At 34.4% G+C, this 26,984-nt stretch overlaps 1 protein-coding gene across 30 annotated transcripts; it reads left to right on the top strand.

The window, feature by feature from the left end:
- Nucleotides 1–10,774: 10,774 nt before the first annotated feature.
- LOC18444940 (protein IN CHLOROPLAST ATPASE BIOGENESIS, chloroplastic) lies at nt 10,775–26,728 on the top strand. Of its 30 annotated transcripts, none has more exons than XR_016047379.1 (11): nt 10,775–10,900; nt 16,067–16,150; nt 24,047–24,121; nt 24,293–24,335; nt 24,437–24,494; nt 24,647–24,814; nt 24,973–25,027; nt 25,151–25,234; nt 25,467–25,548; nt 25,638–25,748; nt 26,361–26,728. XR_016047379.1 is itself a non-coding variant. In XM_006855096.4 (11 exons), exons 1-11 carry the CDS (start codon nt 10,786–10,788, stop codon nt 26,499–26,501), a joined length of 1,035 nt encoding a protein of 344 aa, XP_006855158.2. In that variant the 5' UTR covers nt 10,775–10,785; the 3' UTR covers nt 26,502–26,728. The 30 variants fall into 30 exon arrangements, 12 of the variants coding, with proteins under 12 accessions (XP_006855158.2, XP_088711733.1, XP_088711736.1 ...); XR_016047378.1 differs by having other exon boundaries at nt 25,151–25,245; XR_016047381.1 differs by having other exon boundaries at nt 25,151–25,249.
- The last annotated feature ends 256 nt before the right edge of the window (nt 26,729–26,984 follow it).

Genomic DNA, 26,984 nt, shown 5'->3' with positions numbered 1-26,984 from the left:
CCCTTCTTCTCTCTCCTCAACTATTCCTCTCTCTCTCTCTTCTCAAATTGTTATGTAGGTGTGGGATGAAGACCAAGGTGCACTTCCTTTCTTCCCTCCAACTTGGTGACTGCCCCCCAAGCAATGGGCCTCCTGCTTTCATACCAAAGGGAGGATCTTTATACAGTCATTTTCCCATGAAGCCTTCTTTCTTTCTTTCTTTTTTTTTGGTTTTTTTCTCAATATTTTAACATTGGGAATGGAGGATGGGATGTTATATTGAGGCATCCGCCCCTTCATTTCCCTAAAACAGATGAAGTTGTAAGCTTCGCAATCATGCAGGATATAACACGTGATATGTATGAATATTGTTTAAAGAAATATCATTCCTCAAATAAAAAAAGTGACTTCATCCATTTTCATCAAACTTGAAAAGAATAGGGGAAGAAAGAAATATGGGGTAGAAGTCAAGGTAAAATAGTTACTTTTAGGGATTGTATGAAACCATTTACCTTTAATACAAGGAGTTCACAATTATTTATAATCATTCAATGTGACATCTGATAGTTTGGGTTTGTTACAAAGTTCGAAAAAATTTTTAGAATTTTGAGTTTGGTCAACGAAATAAATGCAGCCACTCAATTTCACATCTAATGGTCAAGATTAATTATGACCACATTATATACTTTCTCTTACTTTTATTAGATGACAATTGTGTTACTACGGTAAAGTGTCTTTCAAAACAAATATAGATTAGCCCCCAAAACGAAGACGATCACTTAAGATTAGCCTCTGAAATTCTAACCTAAGTCAAGTAACCCCCAAAACGAAGACGATCACTTAAGATTAGCTTTCGACGGCTCGAAAGTGAAAAACCAGAACATGAGATGAGCATGGACATAAATGGTACAAGAACCTTTCACTATTTGGGGATTTGATTGATTGGTGAGGTGCTGACATTTAGAACCCTCCATCCAATTTTTGAATCACATCCTACCCTTAAACAAAAGTAAAGCTTTGAGTATAGTCGTGTTTTGCTGATAATATGGGGACTGTCCTTTATTTTGAATATCAAGTATATTTATAGTCTTACTAACCTTCATTTTTAATTTTATTTACTTTTAGATTTGTATTCACCATATGCCACCAGGTTTCCCTCTTAGCCTACTAGTGTAGCTCACCAATGAGAATAGTAGAATAGGAAAGAAAAGACTTCATGGGGTCATTGCTTCTCTTTTTGTGGAAAAACTAATTGTTTAATTTTTCTAGGCTTTTAGTGATTCATATATTTTTATTTTTAAAATTTTGAGGTCATTGCTTCTCTTTTGGAGGAAGAACTAATTGTTTAAGTTTTCTAAACTTTAAGCGATTCATATATTTTTATTTAAATCTTTCTTTTACTCTCTTTCCTTCTAAATGCTCAGCAAAAGATGAGAGATGGATTAAAGAGAACACTCGGATAAAGGAGTACAAAAGACATTCATAATTATTTGGAACATGCGTTTATCAAAAATAGAAAAATCTACGAAAAATATCACAAGCATATTTTACATTAAAATAATTGACTAAAATACCTCTAAAAGGGTTTGGGAGTATTTTGATCAATGTTTTTTCATGAATTATTTTTTTTATATTTTTATTTGGTGTGTATCACTAAGATTTACACACCTTCTAAATTTTAGGTCATTTCGATTTTTAGAAAGAAAATAAAAAATAAAACGCTACTAAACAATCGTGACCGTGCGATGAACTTTGGATGGTGATGAGGGTAGGCGAAATCATTGTTTATTTTTTCTATAAGCATTGGAAAGGCTTTTCCATATATATATATATATATATATATATATATATGAAAAAAGCTAACAATAGCTAGCCAGCTATAATGAATAGTAATATAGGTGGAACAAGATTTGTCAGATCTTTATCATGCGGTTCAGAATGCATATCATTTTTTTAATTTTAATTTTTTTTATATAAATTGGATCATAATGAAATTTTGTACATGTGTTATAAAAAATATGGTGCACAAATAAAAAATATTTTCCAAAATATAAAATGATCGAAATACCCCTGAAAAATGATAGGGGTATTTTGGTCTTTTTAAATTATCAAAAATACTTTTTTTATATTTTTATATGGTGCGAAATAGTATTATGTATATACATCCAAAATTTCATATTAATCAGATTTATATAAAAAAACATTAAAATTAAAATAGTGATATGCATTTTGAACCGCAAGATGAAGATCTGATGGCTCCCATTCCACCGATACTTTTCATTATAGTTGGTCAGCTGTTGTAAGGTTTACCCTATATATATATATATATATATATATATATATAGGGTTTTGTTAAGCTGCATCATTTGTGGTGTAGACCTTTAAAGTGCTCAACAGTTTTTGACATTTAGATACCCTTACCCTATAATATAGTAACTTTTTGTTTTGGGATATTTTAAGTAATTAGTTAAGGTTAAACTAGAAATTCTTAATAGAAACAAAAGCATTTATTAACAATAATAGATAATGACATCATCGATATGGTGTGTGACATCACCCATAGGGTGCATTAATTGTTTTTAACTACTAATAGAATGCTACTATTTTTTTATAAAAATATCCATTCTACCCTTCTAAATAACAAAAAATGCCCCTACTTGAAAAATTTTGTATTACAATTCAATGGTATTTTAGTGTCAAAAAATGTTGAGAACTTTAAGGGTCTACATCACCAAGTGGTGTAGCCTAACAATATATATATATATATATATATATAACTCTTCTCAACGCCTATAGGTGAAAATGAACATTGATTTTGTTTACCCTCATCATCATTCAAACTTCATCGCACGGTCACAATTGTCCAGTAGTGTTTTATTTTTTATTTTTTTAAAAAAAATCAAAATTACTTGAAATTTGGAGCATGTGTATATTAAGCTTCAAATTTCAGTTCAATCCGATATGTAAAAGAAAAATAAAAATTGAAACACTATCAGACAGCTGTGACCGTGTGATGAAGTTTGGATGATGATGAGGATATATATATATATATATATATATATATATATAGGAAAATGTTGAGATTAACCCACTGGCTCCTATGAACATATGAGCCCAACAACCCATATTAAATTTGGACAGATTTGATGGTCACGACTTCATTTCGTGTTTGAATTTTAATCTTTTTACTAATCAAAATAATATAAAATTTTAGGTGTCTATTCTTCTCATCAAGGCACACATAATAAAAATATTTTAAAAATAATTCGTAAAACTAAATTGATCAAAATACCCCTAAAATATTTCAAGGGTATTTTGATCAATTTATTTCTTGTAAATTAGTTTTTTGATATTTTTATTATATTATCCTATTTTTGAAGAACACACGCGTAAAATTTTAAGTTATTTGGATTTGTAGAAAAAAAATTAAAATTCAAATACGAAATAAGGTTGTAACCGTCAGATCAGCTTAGATTCAATCTGGGCCATTGGGCCAATATGAACTCACATATTCATATGACCTAGTGGGCTAATCTCAGCATTTTCCATTTATATATATATATATATAGATAAGCAATGATTTCATGCAACTGTTGTATAGTTATATGATGCAATAACCTTAAAAAACTATCTTATGACTATTTGAAATATACACTCTTTTCATTCTAATGAACAATGACTATTTGAAATATACACTCTTTTCATTCTAATGAACAATCACAAAAAAAGAAAAAAAAAAATACAACCTAGAAAGTATTTTTTTAGCCCAATTAAAAAAAAACACAACCTAGAAAGTATATATATATATATATATATATATATATATATATATATATATATATATGAGCAATGATCCAATGCAATGGTTGTATCATAGTATAAAGCAATGACACTTCTAGAAAACCATGTGTTGTGGTATTTGTATGACCTCAAATTTTGCACACACATTCTTTTATCTCAATAATCAATGCCTCAAAAAAAAGGTTCAATTTGAACCTAGGTATGGTCAAAATAAGTCCCTTCCAAAAACGAATCTAGACCATTCACTTTGTGAATTTCAAGATCTTAGCCTTTATAAACTCAAAATAATTTTTTATTTTTTAACATTGTTCATCTAATGATAATAAAGTCATTCAAAAAAATTGGAAATAAAAAAATCTTTCTAAGACCTAGATCTTGGCATCTCACTAAAATGAACGGCCTATGTTAATTGGCTTAAAAATATATTTTTTAGGTTGTGTTTTCAATTTTTTCTTTTTTTGTGATTGTTCATTAGCATGAAAAGGGTGTATATTTTAAAATTTGGATCAAACAAATGCCATAAGATGGTTTTTTAAAGTTGTTGCATCATATTACTATACAACAGTTGCATGAAATCATTGCCATATAAATATATATAATGGCTACTATATTAGTTAGAATAGGAGACCTAGGGTCTTTAGAGATTTAGGATTTCTAATACTAAAGGCTTTAGAATTTCAGAGCTAATAGGATTTGTAAAGTTTCTACTAATTTGTTCCAAGATGTGTGTTGTTGAGCCCATTATGGTCATCAACACACCTTGCATCTTTGAGCTCCAAATTGCTCTAGATGATGTCAAATCTTTGTGGTCCAGTATAGTGAAGGTCTGGTCGAATTTCTACTCCCGTTGGGGGGTTGTGATCTGTGATTTTCTACCTTTATGGAACCTTATCTTGCTGTTCTAGATAGAATTAGACAGTTTTGGATAAGATTTGGTAGTTTTTGATAACTTTATAGTTGTAAAGCCTTTCAGTAGAATGATCGATGGGGATTAGTTTAAAGCTTGTTAAAAGGCTACCAACCATTCCTACATGGGTCATTAGTGTCTCATTTGCAACAAGTAAAATGATATGTGCATTTTATGTGATGCACCAACTAGCCAAAAAAAATTATGCATCCTTTTCAAATGTTTTTGATGTGGCAATGAGTGAATGATCAATATAGGCAAGGCCAAGCTAAATGGAATAAGCAATTCAGAAAGGTGAACTCATAGAGCTGACAAAGTGTGTGGGTTTTGGTACCAACAATTCCCATGCAAATATCTAGAATTATCATCAATGGTTGGAAAACAACGAGATTTCAAAAATAACTTGATAGATAGAAGATCAAAGTCTTCATTATTGGGGGGGAAGCTTCACATTTACCGAGTCTACACTCTCTACCTGCACTCTCTACCTACTTGTGCACTATATGTCACTCCTCGAGATGTTGGCTACACTAATATAAGATTTTTGTGAGCAAGAATAGAGAACAGACATGGATTTGATTTTCTCAACTAGTAGTAGGACTGTGAACGAAATCTGAAAGAGACATAGGGATTACAAGGATTTTGAATAAGAATCTAGCCTCGTGCAGACAAGAGGAGGGACACTTGCAAACTTGCTATTTACAAATATAGCGTCGATAGTTCAGATACATTTTTCAGGATTTGGGAAGAGGGGTTAGGCTATCTATTCCTTATAGGGGGATTTACTAAGGAAGAAGACTACTCATGGACAATATTAGGCTCCTAGTGGGGAATACTAGAAGCACAAGCTTATGACATGATAGATGGTTAGGATCATATCACTTCAAAGATGAGTACCCCACCTGTTCGTTTTGCACTTAACTAAGATGCTTTGTTTGCAAACTATGTAGAATTCAACAGTCTATGTCCTACCTAGGTCCTTAGATTCCTCCACAAAAGACTCAATCAATCATTTTAGCACAAAAAAGGCTACTTATAAAGCCTCAAATGTTTTAGCTCTACCCAAGAAGGGATGACATGGTGATAAGGGAATTGATAGTCATAGCATGCTCTAAGTACATTTTATGTGTAAGATGATTCTCAGAAGTGGAAAAGAAAATGGGCCAATACATAGTTGATGTTGCTCAACAAAGTCCTTTTGGTGGATCAACTAAGAAATAGAGGGCTTCAAATGCCCAATGTGTCCTGCTCTATAAGAAGTGATGAAAAATGTGATTCATCTTCTCCTCCAATATAACTTACTTTCGAATATGGTCCTTTGTAACCAATCTCTTTAGTTTTGAATGGCTTCCTCCCCTATTTATTGATCTTCTTCTCATACAAATGGCTTTCCCTACCATTGCCCACGCAAGGTATATGCCATTGTGATGCCTGATCTCATTGGCGACCTTGTGGTCCTTGTGGACTAAAAGTAATAATGAGGGAAAGTATAGAATGAGACCATTTACTTTTGGTACATGGTGGTCACATTAATCTTGACCATTGGATGTGAAATTTGGTAGCTGCAATTATTCCAATGACCAAGCTCAAACTTCAAGAGAAATTTTCTCGAACTTTGTGACACATCCAAGCTATCAAATTTCACATTGGATGGTTGTAAGTAATTGTGACCACCTTGAATCAAAGATAAATGGTCTCATTGTGTATAATCCCTAATAATAAAACTTTTAGAAGTAAACGTTGTGAATGCTCCATAGATTAAAGCTACAATAATAATTGTAATTATGGCTTAGGCACGAGCAAGGAAAGAATTTCATTGTTACACTACTTGGAGTTGCACTTGGACCTCGAGGATATCATATTCACTCAATCCTATGAGAAATCAAGGCTTGTCAGTTGGGTCTCCACCCCAATAATGCTTGAACTCCAAGTTAGCTTTCAAGGTAATATAGACTCGGTTGGATATGGGGAGATGCCATGCAGGTAAGGTCTTAATTAAATATGGTCCTCCTCTATTGCCGGTCTCTTTTGTTTTGCTTGGATCCCTCCACCATTTATTGATCTTCTCGTACAATGCTCTTGCCCCCCATTGCCCATGTGGTCTCATTGGCAACCTTGTGATCCTTGTGGACCAAACGTAACAATAAAACTTTTAAAAATAAATATTGTGAATGCTCTATGGTTAAAGCCATTTAATGTGAAATTTGATAGCTTGGATGTGTCACAAATTTCGATGAAATTCCTTTTGAAGTTTGAGCTTGATCAATGGAATAATTGCAACAACCCAATTTCACATCCAATGGTCAAGATTAATGTGAACACCTTGTATCCAAAGTGAATGGTCTCATTCTATATTTTTCCTATAGATATAGACTAGTGATATGCACGTGCATTGTACGTGAAATAAATTATTAGTTATAAAAATAAATTTTTTATTTTGAAATAATGTTTTAAAAGGACTTTAGATTAAAGAGAGACCTTCTAATAGATCCATCTTCACATAATTATAGAGAGAAAAGATAGACCTACTTGCCGGTCTTATTTGATAAAAATAATTGAGAAACAATACAGTGAATACTAAAATATGAATATTTTTCTCTTATTCTAATTTAATGCATTCTGTCTAAACCAAAGCCCAAAATTTCATTATTATGTTCTTCTTTTTTTTCTTTTTAATTATATCATTCACTAAATTAGTTTTACTTATATATATATAAGTTAGATTTATTTTTTAATTAACAAGACTAAAGATGTAAAAAGGAAATACAATAAAGAAATTATCTTTCTCTTTTTCTATTTAGCAATATATATTTTACTATATAATTAACCGATAACGATACAAATTGTTTTTTTGTTTTTTATATTGTCAGTTATATTAATTTTAATATAATTACTTTTATTTTTAATTACAAAATTATATATAATAAAATATAAAAATATGTTGCATAATACATATAATAAAATCATAATAAGCAAGTAACTATTGCAATCAAAACTAATCATAATGTTGGTATTATTTAATTTTCAGCTTTTTATGGTAGTAAAAATTTTCTTCTTTTTTTATTTTATTTTGAATTTTGAAAATTATAAAAAGTACAATAAAAAAATGGAAGGAATAGAAAAAGAAAAACATAAATGAATAAAGAAAATCAGAAGAGTTTTCCTTATTTTTTATTTTTTTTGCAATTAGTAATTATAATGATACTATAATTTTTATTTTTTTATTTACTGATGTGACTTGTATTTTGAAGTAGTTAGTTCTACAAAAATAATTTCAATTATGTACCTCTATAATTTTTATTTATGGTTTATAATTCTGTTTTTTTATTCTATGTTTTGCATTTACAATGATATCATCCATTAACATAAATTGAATTATTTTTACAAATAACAAACCATAAAACAAGTTCTTTAAAATTGAAAACAAATAACATTAACGATTTCAACTATACAAATTTTTTTTACATGAGATAGAAACAAACATTTTATATCATACATTCAACCGCTCTCTACTTAGGAAAAAGTTTTTATTGAAACTTGAAAGAAAATAAAATATAATATGTGTAATTGGAAGTTATGAAAGGGAGACATTTTGAAACATGGGGGAGACAGGTAGAAATTTGTTAAGAAAGTTGTTTTATCATGAAAGAGAGGGAGTGGAGGTATGTGATAAGAGAGAAAAGGGGAGATTTATTAGAAGAGAAAAAATAGGAGAGAAATTTTAGGAAAGTTGATTTATTAAGAGAGAGAGGAGGTACGTGAGAATATTGGTAACGAGAAAGAATAGAAAAATGTGGGAGGGGGCAGGGGAGAGTTATTAGGAAAGACAAAATACTCGCTTAATATAAAAAATATCAATTCCTAAAATAAAATTTCAATGTGACATATATTGGATGTCATCTGCATATGACTATAGATATGGCTATGACTATAACTATTCAAAATGAAAACCAATATTAGAAAAATTAGAACTGGAACAGGCTTGTTAGATCGGAACTGCTTGGGTCTCGAGTCCGGTTAGGGCCGATTTTGAATGTATAGTAATCCTAGGGTATACCTCCCCTAAAATGTTGGGCCCAAAACCTGCCTGTTAGGGGTCGAACGGGCCATGTTTTTATCTAACCGGCTGGTTTTCTATTAATCAGACCGATTAGCCGATATATCGGGCTTTATTTACAAATACCGGTTATGCGACTATAACGGGCGTTATTTTGCAATGGTGGCCATTATATGTAGTAGGCACCCGTTTTTTATTGTATAATAACTTTTTTTATTCTTTCCTGCCATTTTTAGGATTATTTCATACATTATTGCTGTGAATTACTATTGTTTATAAAACAATGAATTTGGATTGAAACATTGAAAAAAAAAAAAAAAAAAAAGGCAAATTTTTGTGCCTTTTGAATATTTCTACCATTCTTTCTATAATCTCTTCAATACCAAATGGTTCATGATTAAATTTAGGTGGTTTGATAGATAATCGAAGCATTTACCATATATGTATTTCAATTTGTTCAAACAAAGAAAGATTGTGGGTTGATTTTGGCCCTAAACGCTGCTGCTCAAAGAACCTATGTTCTATACAAATACGCAGATGTTTAATCAATTTATTTGTCTTTTTTTATCAAATTGAGTTATAGATTTTGATCATCAAGGCCGCATCTCCCAAATAAAATAGGTATGTTTATTTATGATTAAGTAAATTTTTTTATATGAATTTTTTCTTACACGATGTTATGAAAATTTCATATATTTGAAATTTCTGTCATTTTTTCAATTAAATAAAAAATATTGAATATTTTTTTTATGAAATTTGGTGTGTTTAAAAGATGATCGAAGCCTTTATAATGAATGTGTGTTGATTTGTTAGATTATCCGAACATCAATGGTCGTTTCTTGCTCAAAATGTTGCTCGATTTATGGGTTTTGAGAATCGATTTTTCTAAAAACAAAAATTATTTGCTTAATAAATTTTGTTTTTTTATGAATATGGGAAGTTTCTTTCTATTTTGTTTAATTCTTTATTTTTTTGATAAAAATATGTTTTTTTGATGAATATGATAAAAAAAAAAAAACAGATTTTTTTTAATGTTATATATTTTTTCTAACAAAAATTAAATAAGTGCATTATAATGTCGCTTGATCTTTTGCTCAAAATTTTTTCTGGATTTTTTGGTAATTATATTGTTTTTAAGTGCAAGATATAATTCTATTTGTAATAATGAAAATAGGACATTTTGTTTTTTTAAGTGCATGAAAAATTCTTGGTTGCCTTCTGTTCAATGAAACACAATGCCATTGTCTTGTATGTTTTTGGTTATTCTTAAGTTTTTGTTCCTAAAATAAAAGTAAGTAATAAGATAAGGGAAACGTTTACATAAAGCCGTGGTTCTAATGTCTAACCAATCAAATTAGAGCTTGTTTCAAAATTTTCACTAGAAGAGGTTGTTTGATGCTCAAATATCTTCAAATTGATCATCTCGACATCAAGGTGCATAGACATGAGAAAAAAAATAGATTTCAAGTTTTGGAAATAGTATGTTTTATAATGCATTTTTAGATCGTTAATTTTCAAGTACATCTATCAATCTACACTATTTTTTAAGCTTTAAACTTTATAAATAAAGATGAAAATATATTTTAAGGCTATCACAAAGATTTCTAGTGTTGAAACCACATTTTTTGACATTATTTGAAGGTAGGCTCTATAATAACCGCATCCATGAGATAATGTACACTAAATCTATGGTTTTTTTCTAATTTTTTTGAAATTTTTTTATCCATTTTAAAAAATATAATTCTGCAGATCTAGTTAGTCAGATTTAACCGCCCGGTTAGTAAGTCCCGGCCCCACGCTCGCTTCCGATTCTAACTGTTCTCGGGCCATGCTCGGGTCCTAATCTATCCGTTCCCGGGCCCATATCCGGTTAAGCACTCTAGTTCAAAACTCCTTGAGGAAACGAGGGTGTGATTCAGTGCTCTCAATACAGGCTAAGAAATCAAATGGATAAGCAATCGTTTATTGGGCCCCCCGCTTACATGAAGTTGGTTTCTGTAAATACTCGCACCAGGGAAGGCAGGCTTTCTAGGGAGAGAGGATGATGAGGGGTGTGTGTGTGGGAGTGACGACTCGTCCTGCCCTAGCGGCACTGCGTTCCCCATTCATCCTTCGCAGAAAGGCCACCGCTCTGCAACCCACTTGTTCTTCTTCTGGTACTCTCTCTCTCTCTCTCTCTTCACTTCACATATGGCTGCAATGTGTTTTGAGAATGCTACTGTGTTATTTTTTATTTTTCTCTCTGGGTTGGTGTTTGGAAGAATGTTTCCTTGCTTTCATGAAATTGGAGGTTTTTCCTCAAGTATCCCTCGCATTTTTTACTACTGAAAGTAGAATAGGTTTGTGGAAATTGGGCGGTTTCGTGAACTCTCATTGCTCAGGATCAGTGTCAGCCGCTTTTGTAATTAACCCCAACTGAACAATGGCATTTAGAGAAACAGATTATCTGGTTTGGAGATGCATATGATGTATCTTTTTCTCTGCTGGATATAAAATCTGGATTGTTTTAGGGTGTGTTGAAAAATCCTGCGAGCAGTTTCAATTTCAAGATTTTGAAGGATGTTGAGATTCTTGAGACTTCACAGAATTTCAAATTAAAATCAAAAATTGGTTTCATAAAGCATTTCCCGAAGCACAATTACCCATCTATGTAAACAGAGAAACCAATCGTTTCACTCTGGTTGATCATTGAACGCTTGAATGCTTACGCCATGGCACACCAAGTTCTCATTAGTTCCAAGTGTTTGATCTGTAATAGACGCTGTTTTTAGCATTTTCACAGAGATATGTTACAAGCATTGTCTCGTAGCAAAAGTTGGTTTCAAGAGATTAAATAAGCTTTTGAAGGGCTTAGTAGCTCAGGAATGAATGCCGGATAGGTTTAGGATAAGGGTAAACTATATTTAGTTCCATAAAATGAATAGTTCACAACTTTGTTATTATTTTGTTCATGTGAACTGCAGATACTATGCTGCATGTTATTTGACTACATGTGCTGGAGAAAATCCAATCCCAATGCCATCCTTAGAAGCCTGAACAGTAAAGATAGAAAAGAATAGTCAAGAAGAAGCAGTTTTGGAGAAACTGTGTGGTTGGGACCCGTGAGTGCTTAGGAAACGTCTGCATATTTCATTTATATGCATACAGATTGCATCTTATTTACTACAAGATGTTTAGCATTACAATAGACATTCACCCTTTTTGTCTAAAATATTTGTTACCATGTTATTAACTACAAAATGATTACGATTGCATCATAGATTTCTCTTTTTTGTTGGTTAATCAATCAGTATTTCTAATAAATATATGTGAACGGGCACACTCATCTCATGCATAGTATAGACATTAAGATATGTAAAAACTGATGCATTCTCTCTTGAATAGAGACGATGGAGCATCATCTAGTGCCTTTTTCGTTAGCTACATTATGTTTTGAGAAATAATGGAGGCAATGGATCATCATTTACAGCAATGTGGCTAAACTTGGCGGTTCTTGGGTGGCTTTGGAGTTTGTTGTGGGCATCACGAGGAATAGCAGCTTCGTGCTGGATCTTATTGGTTCTTGTTTGATCATTAGACAAAAAATAAAATAGCATGATCATGTGCCTCAGCTTACCAGCATTATCTTGGTGGGTGAGGAAGAAAAAATTTTACATGAGTCAATGAGGAGAAATGTGTTACAGTGGCCCTTTTTATACCTTGGCTTAGATATGGACCAGTTGAACGATTCTAATATGAAAAATATTCTCCCGTTTTTAGGTAAAGGTCCAACCTCATGAATAGTGAATTTCCCATCTCCTATGGTGTTTTGAAGCTGAATTATGAAAAAAGAAACAAAAAATAAGCGAGTGGTTGCTTGGAACTTGTTAGATTGGAGACAAAGATTAAGACAAGAACCTCCCCCATAGTTATATTCTTCTGTTCTTGGGCATGCAAATTCTTCTTTGGCGGAAATGAAAGTGGCTCTCACTTTTTGTTCATTCAGAGTTCTATGATGGATCGTTGGGCAATTGAACTATGTCTATATCTTGTTAACTTTTTATGTTAATATTTGTATTTAACTATTTATTTTTTTCTGTTGATGATTTTTTTTACTGTTGTGCAAACTAACCAGTGAAATTCCTGAACTGCACCTCAAGTGGATTGTTCCTGCAGGAATTGCAGCCTCCATGAAGTGCAGAATAGGAATCCTACAATAGTCATGATATTCAGTTAGTTGTGTTGATTTTGCCAGCAAGGTGAAAAAGTGGATTAGAGCATATCACCTCAACTGGTAGAATGGACAAATGGGCAGCAAGCATGCCTTAGCTAAGAGAAATACACTACCATTTCTTGACATTTGAATCATAGCTGCCTATTGTGTACCTTGTCCTCATGTGGTGTCTTGGACATGATGGGTTGCATTCAAAGTTGTAAAACATAAGTCCTTTCTGTTCGCTGACTTTAATAGTATTCTGTATTTCAACTATAGATATAAACCCTTGTTTGCAAATGAAAATGACTGCATTTTTTTTTCAAAATGCAGTTGGCCATCTAATGGATTTTCAGAAACTGTGTTCAAATCATTTTGGTTTGGGTAGTTTGCCTGCTTTTTAATAGCTCACTGCTCTTAAAAATTAACCATGTCCTCTGCCATTAACCATCTGGACTTTCTATCACCACCACCATCTTAGTAACACTATCTAAAACCACCACTAAGCCCCTTTTCTCAAGAAAAACCACCACCATCCAAGAAACCACCATTGTATTTGGCCCCAAAAACCAAAACTAGATGTTGGCTACAGAGAAGTTAAAATATGTGGCATAGTCAGATTCAACAAGCTCTGGGAGACTTGGAGAAGACTCAGAGAATCTGCCAAGTCCGACAAAAAACTAACCAGGTAAAGTGTCTTAATTCTAGCGAGTTGGGACCTCTCTAGAACTGGCCCCTGATCGGTTCAGAGTGACTCAAGCAATTGTGCTCCCAAATCACTGGTTTTATAATCATTGTGCCTAAGCCCTGAGTCTGGCTTTTAAAACATTCAAAAAAACTATAGCTTCTAGCGAAGTATGACAAAAGATTCTTAAGTGTTTTTTGAGGTGTCTGCAGGCAGATCTCTACATTTTGGGATGTTGCATTTCTTCCAGACAAAGGCATCTCTCATTTATGTGTCATAACATTGATCTATGATGGTTGTTAGTTTTGATATCCTGGGACCGAGAATAAGAGGTGTCTTATTGATTATCAATGTTTACTGCTTTATTGTTTTGTAGTAGTTAGTGTTTGTGACTCCACTGCAGCAAAACGGAGAATGTTAGTGACATATTAATGGATTTTCTTCTAGGATTTCTTGGGGCCCATGATGAATTGTGACTTCACTTAATTTTACAGGATGGACCGTGTGAGAAGGTTGGGGGAATGTAGAATAATGAACGTGGAAGATATTCTCATATCTGATGAGGCACAATATGTTGCTTTTTTCATGTGATCAACCAAGCTCAAATCCACTGGCATGTGTAGAAGTTTAAAAAGAGGGCCTACATATTTGGAATATTTTCAATTCCATTAGAAGTATTCTCGGCATTTTTTGCAATCTTACGTCTTTAATGCAAGTATGCAACTTGATGAGGACCATGGTTCTCAATAATAAAAAGGAAAAAAGAGCGAAACCCATTTTGCTTGCTACATGTAGATTCCTATTTTCAGAGTGGCAATTGTTGAAGCTTCTAGAGTCCTAGCTTGCAATGTGGTGTGTAGTGAGATGTCTTTCAAGGAATGGGTTTCCGTATGATGAGGATCTTCCTACAGATTTTATCCCACAAACCAGGCCTTTATGGCTTGTTCATCTCCTTCTGGCATGGCTATCAATGCTCTTAGGCTCAGAGTGGGATAGCTTCTTACCAAAAAATTTCAATTTCATTGTTTTTGTTCCTAACATCCTTGAGTTCTTGAAGTGGTATTGTGATTTGCCTGAGATATGACAATATTCTGTTCCAGTATGAATTCTACCCTTGTAATGGGACTTTAATTATTGTGTGGTTTTATTTGATGATTTTTCTTGTTGTAATGTATATGTTACATGGACACGGATATGAGAATTTGTACCTTACTCCTATTCGAAGAATCTGCTCACCTATCAATGTTTTGCCAAGTCTAGTAAGACACATCCATATGATGCATATGTGTCTATGTATATTGATGTGTAAACTTAATGTGTGATTTTTAATAATGCATTAACTTCACAAAGTAAAACATGTGAGTCCAAATCAAAAGCGTTTGTGTTATACTAATGGGCACGCTTCTTATGATGCATACACAAGTGTCTAATAAAATGGGCACATGTCTTGTTTGTCCAATCTATGGACTTGCATGTCCACATAAAAGACATGCTGTGCAAACAATGAAAATTTCTAGACATGCATGTCGACACAGATTTACCATGTGTTTATGTTTTTCAACATGCGCATCTAGTGCATTGGCATGTCGAATTCTCCTAAATACGCACAACACGTGTTGTTGTTGTTGCATAGCATATAGGTATGTATGTGCTAAATGTTTTCATAAAAGACCATTATTTCCTGGAAATTTAAAACATAGAAGGTATCCCATCACTTTAGATGGGAAAATATTAACAACATGATCACACCGCCTCAAAAAATCGATGAGGTGGTTGAATTGACTAGATTGCCAACAAAGTAGTTACTTTTCTTCACTTAGGTACCTCCTCAACTATTTTGTTAGAAAGCGTCCAAGCTGCCCGTGTTCCAGATTGGGAACCCTAAACAACCTAGGCATTTTGATTAGTTGGTGCCTTTAGTTACTTGAGCCAAATGAACTAAATACCCATGCTTGTTTCAAAACCCAAAACATTTTTTTCAATAAAAAAACCTGTTATGATTTTGGCTTGAGTGTCTAAAGTGGGCCAAGTTACCAAAATGTTCCTATTTGTCCTGGGTTACAAATTTGGAACAATTTTTCTTAATGAAAAGAAGGTTTGGTAACTCGTAACAAGCAGGTTTATTTAGGTTATTTGACTCAAGTGACTTAAGTAGGTCCATCAAATTACCAAAGTCCCTCACTTGTTCATGGTTACAAAACTTAAAACAAGGACAATTTGGGTATTTTTTTTAACAAAAGTCTTGAGGAGGTACTCAAATGCAAGGATATTTGGAAAAGTAAGCACTTTGTTTATAAATTGCTGATTTAACCAGCTTAATGATTTTTTTAAGTCATCCTTTTAGATGTAAATGCAAATGAAATTATTTTTTTAAACTGAACTCTCTGTAGCTTTTGTATAATAGAAAATTTGTAACCAGCACTAACGATAGCGCTGAAAATGCAGATCATATATCATTCATCAGTCATGTTGCTGCAGCTCAACCTCCCCAAAATTTGCATACCTTGATAAAAATACTGCAAGGAAGAGGTTTACCGGATCCTTCCACAATTCTGTAATGAATGTTAAGATTTCTGTTGCAACTGGAAAATATCCTTATTGTTCCGAATGACTGTATTTCATTTGGTTAAAATGCTCATTCTTCCTGATGGATTTGTCATCTGACATTAATTTCACTTTGGGGACCAAATCCTTTGTGTTATAAGATTTGGTGTCATCTTTTTGTTGCATTGATATGGTTCTTAGTTGGTCAATCGATGCTTAATCCATATGATGGAGCACGAACATTACCTGGAAGAATATACCTGGTTGGTTAAAATCGTAATTGGTGTCCAAGCAGCATTTTGCTTTAGCATGTGGCGAGCATAGAATTTGTTCTAAGTTCCTGCGTTAATATGTCTACCATAGACTTATGTGCTGGAAAAATATTGGGCAAAATTAAGACCCTAGGATCATGAATATCTCAATTTTCCATGCATGATATATCTGTTAAGTGGAATCTGTTCTCTGTTATGTTGTTGACAAATTCAATAACACCTGTGAAAAATCTTCTTGTGCTCTTGGAATCTTGGATAAATTACTTCTTGGTTACTTTGTTAGTAACCATATGTTTTCAATTGCTCAATATGAATATTATATGACTCTTCATAGTAGCCGAGTACTTGACTTCATTATATATGATTTGTTGAGTATTTACTACACAGCGAAACAATGAAAGAGGAAATTGGGGGGCATGTGGAATGTAAAAGATGTTAAGTTGATCCATTTGATCTATATTTTATGATTGGAGAGCATTGGGAACTTTTCATGCTTTTACTCAATACATATCTTATTTTGACATTGCTTTTAGCGGGAAATTTCCATTTGTGCATGCATCCTATTCTGTTATTCTTTTTCACACTTCCTTTATGGGTTTTTTTCATGGTTTCATTTTATTATATACTCATAGCTCACTCTCCTTTATCTAACGATTGAAAATGAGAAATATCTATGTTACCAGGTATTACTTTGACTTGAATGTCGTATTGATTTCAGTTGTAACCCGTGAGAGGAACTCTTCTAGTTATTGGGATCTTCTAAGGAGGGGTTTGCTTCTACTCCAAATGCTTGATCTTGTGCTCCAAGACATGGGGTCTCGATTCAGGGCAATTCCTTGATATTTGGGATCTAGATCTCTATGCCCAAATCTAGGTTCCACGATTAGGCGGAACCACGATTCTACCAACTTAGAATCGAGTATCCTCTACTTTGGAATCGAGTTTCACTGGCACGTTTTTTGGTTCATATACAATATAGTGGAGATCTCCAATTTTTTATGACCTTCAAACTTTCTGCATACCATGATTTCCTACATATTTTGCAATTCATAACTTTACACACCTTGTGAATTGTGAATTGTATCTAGTCTTAAAGAAAGGCAACAAGAATGAGAAAGGAGAGAGAAGGAAGTAGCTGGAAGGAGATACAAAAGTTAGTCGCATTGCGGTTCTGGTGAGGAATGAGATCATGATCAATACCCTTTACTTCCTTAGGGCTAATTCATTGGGTCTCGTCCACCTCCCAAAGGACTTCAATCGTTTGAGTGTGGTCAACCAAATTGAGCCACTCATGGGGTTGACTTATGGGTGAAGGATCTCTTGTGTATATATCATTGAGCCCCTAGTAATCCTCGATGGAGGAGAGGTATGGGGAACTATACATGGCAATGTCTTTCCTTTTTTCTTGTTGTTCAATGGAATTTGCTCCCTAATTACAATGAAGTGGATAGTGAACTTCGGGAACACGCTCCCTAATAGTTAGGGATCGCGATCCCTATACCTAACCACCTATGGACCTCATTCCCTTGGCGGCGGATCTTTGAGCCTACCTTGCTCCATGCACCATCTCCCGATCCGGAGCTCTTGTCTCTCCCATTCCTGGTAACTATGTTCTGACCTAAGATTTTAAAGTTTGAGTAGGTCCCAGGTTTGAAATTTGATTTTTAGTGGTCCTAGTTCTTCGATAATCACACTTCAACGGTCCCTTTTTTGTGGACCACTCAATCGGATTGACATGTACTTCACATCTTCTGCACATGAAAGTTTGCGTTTATGCTTGGATTTTGCCTATTAGACTATCAAAGTGTTAGATTTGTTTCCCAGTTTCTAGGACTTATGTCACCATTTAAAAACCTTATTTTGAAGTGAACTTCTAGTAGCTGGTGACAAGTTCTCAAATCAACTGATTCTCATGCATTGAAATTCACATAGAATCTTCAGCTATAATAACTTTGTTTCTTCAGTTTGCCTATAATTTCATTTTGTTCTGAATTTGGTTCTCTCCAGAATTCAAAGGGGAAATATGTTTGCATTCTGAATTTTTCCAATGCATTTTCTACTCTGTTATATGCTGTAATTCCTATTCCAAATGCTTTTGATATAAATATATTTTTTTTCTTTTGGAAATTTGAATGGAATTGAATGATATGTTTATGCCTTAGTATAACATTCCCATATACATGCATACACATAGCGGACCAGAATCTATGTGATGTGATTCCATTACCCATACTACACTGTCTGACAATTTTTCTAAATATAAAAAGTAATATGATGAACGTATAAAGTCAACCTTCATTAAAAAAAAATGAATAACATAAATAAAGTTTTTCAGAATAGTTTAATAATTAAAAATTATGATACATTTAAGTAAAATGTTTAATGTATAATGTGATCGTCATTAAATATATACGGGAAACATTTTTGCACCCTGGAAATATTGCACTATAATGTTTCCCACCTCAAAAACCACTTTTGAGGTGGGTAAGGGACCCAGAATACCTCCAAATAAGATCTGGTTTTGAAGCTCCAAAAAAATCTCCAAGACGCTTAGATCCACCATCATCATCATCGTCATCACCATCATCGTCAAAGGCTTTTCCCAACTAATTGGGGCTGGCTACACGAATCCTGGTTCGCCATTCTGCTCTAGCATTATCGTCAAGGGCCATACCTTCAATGAGGCCACGTTTATGGGGAACGCCCTAGCATAAATAGCTAGCGTACATTCCATATTCATGAGAAGTTTTGACAAAGATTTACGTTGGCTGCCTACCTAACACAATCCCGCCCCTTTATCAGGGTATGGGACTGGTTAAGGGAAAGTTTAAGGTCTTCAATTCTTAGATCAAGGTCGCTTAGATCCACCATCCATTGAAAATGGAAACCGAAAAATTGGGTGTGGGATGTAGCTCTTTATGGGCTCCATGCTTCTTCTTCTTCTTCTTCTGCTCCTTTCTTTTCTTTTCTTTTCTTTTTGATGATATTGGTTTAGGAGTGGCTTCTCCAAGTAAGATTTGATTTCTAAAGCTCAAAATCCCTTGGATTGATGCCCATTCAAAGAATGTCCCATATTTAAGTTTTGTGGTGGCAATAGATTTGGAGCATTTTTGTAGCTCCAAGTCATTTTTGTTTATTATTGTTTTTGAGAGGAGACTGATATGGAACATTTTTGGGTCTCTCACCCAGCTCAATAGTGGTTTTTGAGGACAAAGAACTTTACAGTCTGATATTCCTCGAGACTTCCTAGGGACATAAATCATTCTCCCATTTCCCATTATCTTTGGTACATTTAATATGTTATATATAAGATATAAGTCCATCAATAAAGATGTACTTTAAGGGTTTTTGTTTAGGGTGAGGTTTGTATAAGATTTCAACCTTATACTGGAATGTCTCTAGCGATGGCATGAAAATCTGTTATATCCTCTAATTAAGAAATTTAAAGCTTCAAAAATGATGTTGATCGAGCAGATCTGTAAATAATTAAATTTTTTGGAAATGGACGGTCCAGATATTAATGCTGTACAAGATGCACTACTTTCAAGACTTGAAATCTTTTCCTTTTCATATCCATACATCTCAGGTTGAGATGATCAATTTGAGGGTTTTTCAACATTATAATAACCTTTTCTAATGGGTTTTTGAGTACCTTACTTCAACAGTATAAGGTTATACTGTATATAATTTTTTTTCCTTTTGTTTAACTCCATTTTTTGTACACACATTCTCTTGACCTTCACAAACATCATCATCATTATCATTTTAGCCTTTTCCCAATTAATTGGGTCTACATGAATCTTGGTTCTCCATTCTACTCTATTAAAGGCTATATCCGTAGTGAGGCCATAGGTTCACATATGTTTTCGGAGTACTTCCAACCACGTCCTTGTAGGCCCCCTTGCCTTTTTTAGTCCTTCCATTTAAACTAACTCGCACCTTCTAACAGGTGTTGTACTTAGTCGGCACCACACATGTCCAACCCATCTAAGTCTACTCTCTCTCTCGAATAGATTCATTTCGAATTTTTTCCCTTCTTGTCTTGCCACTCATCCATCTCAACATCCCCATCTCTGCTACACTCATTCTACGGGTATATTATTTTTTGTTCGCTAACATTCCGCCCCATAGAGCAAATCTGGTTTCACTGATGTCCTATAGAACTTGCTCTTCAGCCTCATTGGTATGCAGTGATCACGTAAAATTCCAGTTACACGTTTCCACTTCACTCATTCAGCTCTAATTTTATGTGCGACATCTTCCTCGATCTCTCCATTTTCTTGGATTATCGACCCAAGATATTGAAAGTGCGGTCTTTTTTGTACTTCCTGACGGTCAATCTTAACTACTTCCTCGTCTGTACTCCTATTATTACTAAACTTGCACTCCATATACTTTGTCTTAGTCTGACTAATTTTACAATATCCCTTTGAAAAAGAAACATAAAAAATAGTTCTTTGAGGAGAGAGAAAATATCATTGATACCATCCATCCATTTTGATGCATTCTCAGATCAGGGTTAAATTGTTTTTTGTTTCTTTGAAAAGCATCCTCAAAATTTGGTGTCAAATAAATCCTGTTGATTGAGTTTTTTTTTGGAGATGGCAAAGCATGGGCATGTGGGATTTGGATGATATATATATTCTGTGTGTATGCACATGTGTGCATGTGCCTTGAATTATGGGGAATGCCATGTCCAGGCCCCTGCTCTCCATTTCTGTTTCTCTGTCTGTAATTCTAGGCATCTTGAAACCTGGTTGTTTGCCTTTGCTCCATGAGCATTGTTAATAACTTAGATGTTGCTCTCCTGTCAGTACTTTGAACATTGTCATAATAATGAGGCAGACTTGGAATTCCAAACCTTGCTATGTTGCCAAACTTTTCTGTGGGCAACTGGTTGCATTAACTCACTTTCTAATATACATACATATCTTCTGAATACCATTGAAAATTGCATCTTTTTGGTTCTTGATCGTAGTCTAATAAATTGGAAGTGCTATCATCCTTATAAGTACTTCACATAATGGTCCATAGTTTGCAGAAAACACCAGAAGTCTTAATCTTAAGTATGACCACGAGAGTATATTGATCAAACTTCAAAACTTTATATTACCCCAAAAAGATGCGGCAGTCAAACAAAGAAATAAACATCTTCTTTAAGTATGTTCTTCTCTCTTACTAGAGGTTACTTTATTCAATTATTTTTAGCTTCAAGATGCTTTATATCAACCCTTTCGTCAATAAGAGGGAGTTAATAATGTTACAATGGCCCAGAGATCGAACTGGTAGGGGCACTGGTCTGGTTGGACCGGGCAAACTGGACTGGTTCACCAGTCAGTTTGCACAATAAAATAAGTAAAATTAAAAAAAATAAAAAAATAGAAATTTATAAAAAACTAAAAATAAAAAGTTTATAAAATTAGTCAAGTAATTAAGAAACAAAAAAAATAATAGACAAGTAATTGAAAATAAAAAATGAAAAACAAACATTTACATGCAAGAAATTGCACATAATCCACAATTAAGCAAATACATAAAATAGTTTAACTATTAAAGTCAAAAATACCTTTAGAATGAATGCAAGAAACATTCCATTGCAACTTTTTAGGGCAAAAAAGAAGGATACTTCAACATATGTAAAAGCACTAGGAAACCAGATATTTTTCAATTTTTCTAACTTTTGTCAAATCCTAAGCAAATAAATTAAGGAATAGACCAAATGGATTTACTTGGGGGACTGAAAGCTTCGGATTGAGTGGCCGACATATGCTCCAAAAATTCGCCAAAAATTCACCCAAATCTTAGGGTTTTCTCGGGTTAGAGAGAGCGAAAGAGAAAAAACCACCAAAGTTTTTCTTTCATTGAAAAAGTCTTTTTATACTTAAAACTCATCATATGTGTTAAACGTCATTCTTTAATGTGTTTAGAAAGGGAAATCACCTCTATCTGTTTTATCAAATGCTTGCAACATCGGATATCGAAGAGTGTGGACATAAGTATTACGTGTGAATTACTCACCCATATTAATGAAGACAAATGGAGATCAACATCCAAAAAATGTGCTTACATGACTTGTGAATTGCTCGAAAGGTTATAAATATCACTATACATCCTCTGTAACCTTTTACCATTTTTAGGCATGTTTTTGTTTAAATACACTTCATGCTCCACACTCATTATTACTTGTAAGGTAGTTAAAAGAAGTAGCTGGGCTTTTAATGGTCTCATTAAGTTTGGGCATATAAATGATATCATTAGTTAATTTCACAATGAGAGATGAATACACTCACATAAAAGTCTATTCTTATGTGGGTCTACTCTTCTTCACCAAATGCATTTAGGGATAAAGGCCATGAAATCAGTGAGCTACTCCTATTGATGGTCTTTCATCATCTTATGCTACTGAGCAACATGGAACTAGACCAAATCCATTTCACATGAGCATGACCATTGCAGAAAGGAAACCACTTCAGAATGTAATACTATAATACTTCTTGAATGAATAAAGCGCTATTCAACCACCATCTTGGTGATCCGTACACTAGAAGGGTACCTCAGTTTCTGCATGCACCGACTGGTTTTCACCGAGAATTTAAATACTGATTCTTTAGATTGAATCCAGTATCCAGTAATCAAGGTTCAAAACGGCGGATGCGGCTGCCTAGGCGGTCAGGGGTCTAAGCCACCTAGGTGCCAAGGCGGGCGCCTAGACACAAAGGCAGATGCGTTGGGGGCAGGGGGCAGATCCTTGCAGGGGATTGGGGGGCCATATGTTGTTTTGTGTGTGCTTTTTGTGAATGTGTGTGCATGTGTTTAGTGTGTGTGTGTGCATGTGTGCACGAGTGTGTGTGTGTGCATCCATGTGCTTGTATATGTGTTTAGTGTGTGTGTGTGAGGCCTTTCATGAAATTCTTGAATATCATGCTCTTTCTTTTTTTTCTTTTGGATCCGTATTTTTGAGAGAGGGACCTCCTGCCGAACACTTGGAGGTCATCTTCCTCTTTTTCGTCTTGTTACATGTAAAGATGGAGCATATGGGTCCATGTGTATCTTTGTGTGTGTGAGAGAGAGATAGTGGGATGTCGTGTATTGAACACTTGGACTCTATCTTCTTCATCTCCTCATACCAGAGAGAGAGAGAGAGAGAGAGAGAGAGAGAGAGAGAGAAGGGAAATACATATGCCTAATTTTCAGTTGGGTGGATTTGAATTTTTTTTTTTTCAAGGGGTGCACCCAGACCCGCCTAGGCCTGCTCGCACAGACCCCACCGCCTAGTCTATGCCTTGGAGGTTTGAGAAAATGGCCGCCTAGGCAGCAAGACGGCCAAAATTTTGTTCATTGCCAATAATCAAAGGTCCATTAGTGAACGACATATAATGGTTGAGCAGCTCAAAGTTTTCATTAGAAAAGCATTAGGTATCATTTGCAATGGAGATTGAGGGACCAACAGTCTCCATCTTATTTAGCGGATCTGATTTGTAACGATAAATTAATCCTTCAATTATTCAGTGATGGTTCTTGGGTTCTAATCATGTTATATTAGGGAGCTGCATTTTGACTTGAGAGAGCCTCGTTCCTGCCAAAGTCCTTAACCGGTTTTATGCCGCAGGTGAAACAATTGTCTCTCCATGTGCCAGACAAGGACTGATCTCACTTGCAATCCCTTTATCAAGGAATCACTCAGGTGTAGAAGAAACTCTTCCACCCAGATCTTCATAGGTTATTGATGAAGAAGAGCTATGTGGGGATTTATATTTATTTACTTTATTTTATAGGGAATATTTACTACATCCAAATTCGTTCTCCATTTTTCCATTTTTAGTGTTAGTTTATCAACCCATTTTCTTCATAGCAGGTACATTGGTTGCGCTATTGAGATGGCCCACCCCTCCAGCAGGGTAGGTTTCATGAATGAGAGACACTCTTGTTAAGTTTGGTATGCTCGAAGTATTACTTCTGAAAATTACGGTTATCATGTAAGTCTCTATTGTGCTATCAGAATGGAGATGCCAGTTGTGGAAGTCCACCAGCATGGGGTGTGGCTTTTAGCAAAGAGTGTAAGCTACTTCTACAGTTTTACCTGATAGAAAGCTGCTCTCCATCAGAGCTAATATTGCTTCTTTTGGATTTGTTTTGGTGAACTTTTCTTGATTCATAGAGCAGAACACCTGGTTTGAGGTATGTTCTGATGATTTTCATATAATTGCAGGTGGATCAATACATCCACCGAATCCTGGTTGAAGAAGATGCCTGCCATTCCGCAAACATTGATGGGAAGCCATATTCTGTCTTGAATGATTCTGCCAATAACATTTATAAGAGGGGGGACTTTGCTATGTCTCGGATCAGTAATTTGGATATCTACCTTTTGAAAATGGTACAAAGATCTGCTAACCTTTCTAATAAAGAGAAAAAGATATTTAAGACAGGAAAAAGATATTTAAGACGGAGGAAAAAGATATTTAAGACAGGAAAAATGTGGATTTGAATAGGAAATAAGGGGTTGATATTCACCTTAGAATGATCATTTTCCAGGTTGGTTTGTTTCCTGATGTAATGGAGCGGAAAGCACTGGGTCATTTGGAAAAAGGTGACCAGGTGCTTATTGTGGTTTCTTGATCTCAATTCTTTTACGAAGCAAGTTAGTATGCCCCATTTTCTTGATAGTTTTGCCTAATATATGGCTGCTTGCTATGTTTGATTGCCTTGAAAGGTTTCCGCACTGGTGAGTGGGGAATTCTATGCCAAGAAGGAGCACTTTCCAGGATTTGGACGGCCATTTGTGTTTAATGCAGAGGTTCTGCTGAAGTTCGTAAGAGGCTTATGTTTTATATCCAAGACGAACACATGCATATGCTTACATACATCATGCATGTGTACGACCATGCCTCATGCATACTCAAATACATGCATGCATAGATATATTTGCTGCATGTATTTGCTTTTCCTTGGAGGATTTATATTCAAACTACGAGCATTGGGTTTGCTAAGTCCCTATATTCTTTAACTAGCCAATGCATGTTTTCCAGAGTAGGGCGTAACTTGGAAGCTAAGGATGCTGCTAGAGTGGCTCTTAAATCCCCATGGTGGACCCTAGGCTGCAAATATGAGGTTTGAAATCTTCTATTGTTGGATAGTTTGTTCTAGTTATCAAACATGAGTGAGAATTACATAACAAAATATATGAGTGTTTTGTTCAGCATGTTGCTGAGATTGCACAATGGGAAGATGAGCAGATTGAGTACATAAGAGAGAGAGTTACTGAGGAGGGAAGGCGCGAGGATCTGAAGAAGGGGAAGGCACCTGCCCAGGTATGCAGATAATTGTACTAGCATTGAAGAGCTTGGGCATGAAAACTTACAATTGTGAAGCCTGGTACAGTCGTTACTTTGAAGGAAAGAGACATTTAAAAAACTGGGGTTGACCTGCCAAAGAAAGAGGAGAGATGTTTAAGACTTTTAGATGCTTAGAAATATCAGAAACAGTGACAAAATGAAAGTAGTATTTAGTTTGGTTTTCTTTTTTCGGCTTTTCCTTATAATGATTGTCAGATTCTGGCCTTCAAAAACAAGTAAAAATGAAGGGTTGAGTTGCCTTACATCGAAAATATTTTGAAGTTTTAAAGTTGGTTGTATCTATTGAGATTTAGGCCAAAATAATCTCCAGTAAGTGCCATAAACATTTAAAATTTGACGAAATAACTTTTTAAATTTCTGATTGGATCAAGAATGCTTTACCATTTGTCTTTCTTAAGATCTATAGAATATCCAAACTTCATAATATTAATTTGTAGAAGAAATATGTTCCAGAATATTGAAACCAGATTAGCTGGGATTTTAAATGCTTTTGCTCAGGAAGTAGTCATATGTTAGTGGTTCTCCTATACACAGTTGTGTTATTATTGGTTTTTCTTTAATTTTCAGGTGGCTTTAGACCAAGCCGCATTTTTGATGGATCTTGCTTCTGTAGATGGTACATGGCTTGAGATTGAAGATCAAGTTGCTGACTGTTATGAGGAGGCTGGACTCCCTGAAATAGCTAGATTTATACTGCATAAGGGTTGACTTGTGATGGGAGTCTTTCTTATCCTAAAGGTCATCATATAATCTTCCCAATGATTATGAATTTCAGCCCTTTTTTTTCTTGAACATTATTGAAGTTCGAGAATTTGGGAAAATGTCTTTGAAAGAGTGTGCATCTTGCAGAAGTATAAAAGGTTAAATTGTGCAAAAACCCCATTAATGCATAGTTGAGTCCGAATAGAAAGTATTTGGATGAAGTTGATGAGAAATCACATGCAAAGGGCGATATGAAACACTTTTGGTTGAGTTTCCCTTTTTTTCATCAATGATTCATCTAGCAACCTGAAGTTTGTTTTACAATTGATTAGTTGCAATTCCTGCCTCTCCATCTGACTCCGTTTGTATGAGCTTTGTCTCCCAAGACAATGAAAGACTACACGGTAGAAAAATATGCAGAAAGTATGTGTGAAGGATCATTGCACTGCTGCGTTTTAAGGGAAGTTCTCTTCCATAAGAGAGGATGCC

Source organism: Amborella trichopoda, chromosome 13, assembly GCF_054954075.1.
Source record: "Amborella trichopoda isolate Santa Cruz 75 chromosome 13, AtrichopodaSantaCruz75HAP2 v2.0, whole genome shotgun sequence".
Taxonomy (NCBI): domain Eukaryota; kingdom Viridiplantae; phylum Streptophyta; class Magnoliopsida; order Amborellales; family Amborellaceae; genus Amborella; species Amborella trichopoda.
Note: the sequence above shows the minus strand (reverse complement) of the source record. Positions and strands in the feature narration are given on the sequence as shown.